General features: G+C 50.9%; 1 protein-coding gene across 1 annotated transcript; it reads right to left on the reverse strand.

Moving 5' to 3' along the window:
- Positions 1-203: 203 nt before the first annotated feature.
- LOC119312854 lies at positions 204-1,924 on the reverse strand. The gene is made up of 4 exons (XM_037588628.1): positions 1,289-1,924; positions 998-1,068; positions 782-880; positions 204-670 (listed from the first exon to the last, which is right to left on the reverse strand). The coding sequence occupies exons 1-4, from the start codon at positions 1,869-1,871 to the stop codon at positions 563-565; spliced, it is 861 nt and encodes a 286-aa protein (XP_037444525.1). The 5' UTR covers positions 1,872-1,924; the 3' UTR covers positions 204-562.
- Positions 1,925-4,283: the final 2,359 nt, after the last annotated feature.

Genomic DNA, 4,283 nt, shown 5'->3' on the forward strand with positions numbered 1-4,283 from the left:
ATTCATGGATCGGTGTACATGAACGCGTCTGCATCCAGAGAATTACTGGTGGCCGTGGTGTCGTCTCTACGCAGCCTGCACGATGAGGGCAAATAAAACAGGGATAATTATTAACACCAATTTTCTCCCCCTCCATGTAATTTTCACTCGAGGTATGCAAACTCACGACGTAGCAACAGTTCAGCAAAGTGGTTCAGTTCCAGTGGTGCATGCCGTAGCCTTTTGTTCTGAAATTTCCTGAACCAAGGGGCTGGCCATCAAGTGAGTACGTAATAGATATGCCGCTACATCACAGTTCCAAGTTTCTCATCTACATATACTGGCATCTGCCCTTGTCTCCAGAACGCCCATGTACTACAATAGTTACATACATCCATCGGTCGCAACTAGCTATCTGCACTGTGCTACCTACAGCTATTCAAGTTTCTGTTTGCGATCCCGAGCTTTCGGTGGCAAAGTTTCCATTCCTCTTCATGGAAGCGCTGATCCAGACGTCGATCGACTAGGTATCTTCTTCATGGAAGCGCTGATCCAGACGTCGATCGACTAGGTATAGTACCTGCTAATCGAACTTCTGCTCGGTTGGCGCCTCAAGCCTCTGCAGCAGAGCCTTCTTTTCCTCTTCGGGGAGGGCGTTGAATATGAAAACCGACTTGTCACCGATGTCATCCTTCGTTGTCAGCAACAGAACAGAACAGAATTATAAGATTCAGCCAAGAAAATCTGTAACAGCTACAGCTAATGCTAAATCCTTGTCAATGGAAAGGCAATTAGATGATACCTTGATGGGCTGCTGGAATTTCCTTGCTGCAAACACGGTGAAGAGCGCCATCCACACTCCTAAGAGGCTCATTTTTGTCCCGTCGTCCATCAAACCAGACTGCATAGATGTTCAGACAACAAGTGTAAGAAAATACAGGCGAATCATTGCATCCAGTTATATATTTCACCAGGTGTCCTCAGACAACAAGTGCTAAATCTCAGTTATATATTTTACCAGGTGTCCAAGAAGAAGGATGGGGATAACAAACGTCAAGATACCAGCTTCCAGTTTTCCATAGCAGAGACCTGTGGGATTGCATTTGTACAAAATCGAACTATTTTCAGTCATTCAGTGCAAGCATTCAGCCAGTGAACTAATCAATCAGAATGCATCCAGTGAACACTACAAAGATCTCTGCTATCGATGAAATCAGTCCACGCATTCAGTACAGCCAATCTAAAACGAACCAATCTCAGTCCCACAGTTCAGTCATATAAGCAGAGACAGTAGTAATTGCAGGAGTACCTTCCTTGAAGACGAGGCCTGTGAGCGCGGCGAAGGTCGGCCCGACGAACCACATCGCCCCGGGGTGCTCCAGCACGTACCGGACCAGCCCCTCGTCGAGCGGCCGCGCGGCGAGGGCGTAGGTGCCGACGGAGCCGAGCACGCCGACCGCCCACAGCGCCTGGAGGAACCGCTTGATGGGGGTGACGTAGATGTGGATCAGCACGAGCGACAGCCCGAGCCCGCCGGCCCCGGCGGCGTAGAAGAGGTCGGCGCCCCGCCGGACGGCGTCGCCGACCGCGTTCCCCTCCGGCAGGAACGCCCCCGAGGCGGCCACCAGGAAGGACGCGGCGGCCGTGACCAGCCCGGCCCGGTACAGCAGCACCTCGCGCACGTCCGCGTCGTCCACGGACCAGGGCCCGTACACGCCGTTGTAGACGGTCTGGTCCGCGAGCCCGTCGCCGGCGGCCCTCGCGAGCCGCAGGGCGCGGCGGCCGCTGCCGAGGGGCGCGAGGAGGGTGGGCTTGCTGAAGCTCGGGACGAGGAGCCGGGGGTGCGGTGGCAGCGGCGCGAGCCGGAGGAGGGCGGTGGTCGCCATGGACATGGTCGAGGTTGCTGAGTTCGGTTTGGTCTTCTCGGTGGATTTTTTTTTTCGTCGGGTGGTTCTCCGGTGTGGCTTCCGGTGAGTGTTTGCTGGCCGTAGGCTCCGCGAACGGTCAGGATATTATCTCTGCTGTGGATCCAACGGCATAGTCGCATAGACATGGAATGGGCGGGCGTGTACTCCGGTTCCTCTTTCTTCTTCTTCTATCCGAAAGACCGGAACGACTATTGTTTTGTACCCCATCCAGTGATCTAAATGCTCTTATATTTGTTTACCGAGAAAATATTGTAAAAATCATCTTTACTGTTAAAGAGGAGTACGTAGGTTGTTTCGTTTGTTAGGCCTTCCTCGATCCACGTCGCCAGCCCCATCGACCCTCCTCCCATCCATTTTTCTTTCAACCTCTCAAGTTTTCAGTTTTCAGTGATATTTTTTCCCGCCAAATCAAATGTTTGCCGGCCACTCCTTTTCTCTTGTCCAATTTTTTGAGCGATTGCTAGGTCAAAGTCCTATCACATGTTGTGACTGCCATCCCAGCCTTTGTCGTCATATATTCCCACAGTCCCACTTGATGACACCGCCGCCACCATCCCACTCACGCTCCATCCCTGCTATTATCCCACTAGAATGTCGCGCCAGCCTACCGTTCAAAACGTTGTCGTATCCTCTAGCCCATCAATGTCAAGCCCTTGGGTGGTGCAATGGTGACGATGGTCAACAGGTTGTGGGGCTACCAGAGGGCGCGGTAGGCGGCAGCACAAGGCATCTCGCAGCGAACTTCCATCTCCTTCATCTGCCTCGTCCTCCTCACCGTACGGGCTTCCAGGTACCTTCCATCACCACTCGCACCAGCTACATCACCATCTATCTCCAACCATACTTTTTAATATACGAATTATTATTTCACATATGTTGTTGAGACCACTTCCTGATGTTAATTGCGCTTGTCGTTGATGCTTGGAGGTGTAATTGGTGAAAGATTCATATGTTTAGATTGTTTACTGTATCATTGCCACCATTGATCATGATCCATATGATGTCTTGTGAGTAGCCTGCTACATTCTTGAAGACTTAAAAGAAACATTGTTTCAACATTCTTGAGGATACTAAAAAATGTATATAAATTGGAAGGATTTGATATAAAAGGGTACAGCGGGGAGGAGTCGGAATGGAAGGATTTGTGCACGACGGGGCAGATCCAGGAGGGGAGGAGGTGGGTATGGCGGGCTGGCGACATGAGAGGAATGAGGTGGGGGTGGTGCGGTTGCTGCTGGAACAGCTTGGACGGTGTGGGGACGCTGGTCAGGTGCGAAGATTGCGGGTGGGTGGGCTGAAGAACTGACGTGAAAGAGGGGAGGTTTTCTACCCGTCGGATCTCTAAGGAGTAGACGGTTTAGATCTGCGATCCGAGGGAGGGGTTGTTCAACCAATCACAACGCGAGTTTTCCCTCACACTGGATCGCCACATCAGCAGGGGCGGTTTGCTTCCTTCTGAAAACAAGCAGCAACAGGCCGTCACGGTTTGGACAACATTTAAAACAAAACTAAGCCCTACAAGTTGCCGACCATGATGGTTTTATAGTGAATAGGTTAGACTATATGCTCATTCCTATATAGATGGAATTACCAAATTATATTCATTTTTTCTTTGAGTAAACATGAATTAAATTTTGGAGTCACATATTATATATGTATAGTTGTTGTGTAGGAGTGCAAAGTTTATTTATGTTCGCAATCTGTCTCACCACGATTTTCTTGACCAACTGGTATTGACTATTCAAGTAGGTGAGAGGTGCATGGTCCAATCCATGGCACACTTTGTTTAACTAGTATAGTCTGTCACACGCTAGTCTCTTAACCCAAGAGGTCTCGGGATCAAGTCTTGATTGCATTTTTATCATTAAAATTTAAAACACACGATCTCAACAAAAAAAAGAATACCATATGGGCTTCGTTTGATTTCTAGGCACATTCGCATTTTGCTAATCGGTGACGGTTTTCATGACGGATGAGAGAAAACTGTCATCGATTGTGATGGATTTTCATAACGTCACCAGAAATCTGTCATGGATTAACAAGTTTCTTGTAGTGAGCAGGTAGGCTTCCCCACTCGTGCAACGAGCGGCGGCCGAAGCCATTGGCGGCCGCCCCATCGCCAGGGAACCTCTCGCCCATCGTCGCGACTGGGAAAAGGGAAGAGAGGGGAGGAACGTCGGCGGCATCAACGCATGGGGAGAGAGCTCGGTGGCTGTGGGCGGGGTGCGGCCACAGGTGAGGGGGAGACGCTGCTTATATAGCAGCGAGGGGATGGGAGTCGTGTGTACGCGTGGCGGGAGATGGTGCGTCGCCGCGCCCGCGCCGTCCGTGAGGAGTCAATGGAAGGCTGACCGGCGGCAGCCTTGGCATTGGCTC

This window comes from Triticum dicoccoides, chromosome 5B, assembly GCF_002162155.2.
Source record: "Triticum dicoccoides isolate Atlit2015 ecotype Zavitan chromosome 5B, WEW_v2.0, whole genome shotgun sequence".
Taxonomy (NCBI): Eukaryota; Viridiplantae; Streptophyta; class Magnoliopsida; order Poales; family Poaceae; genus Triticum; species Triticum dicoccoides.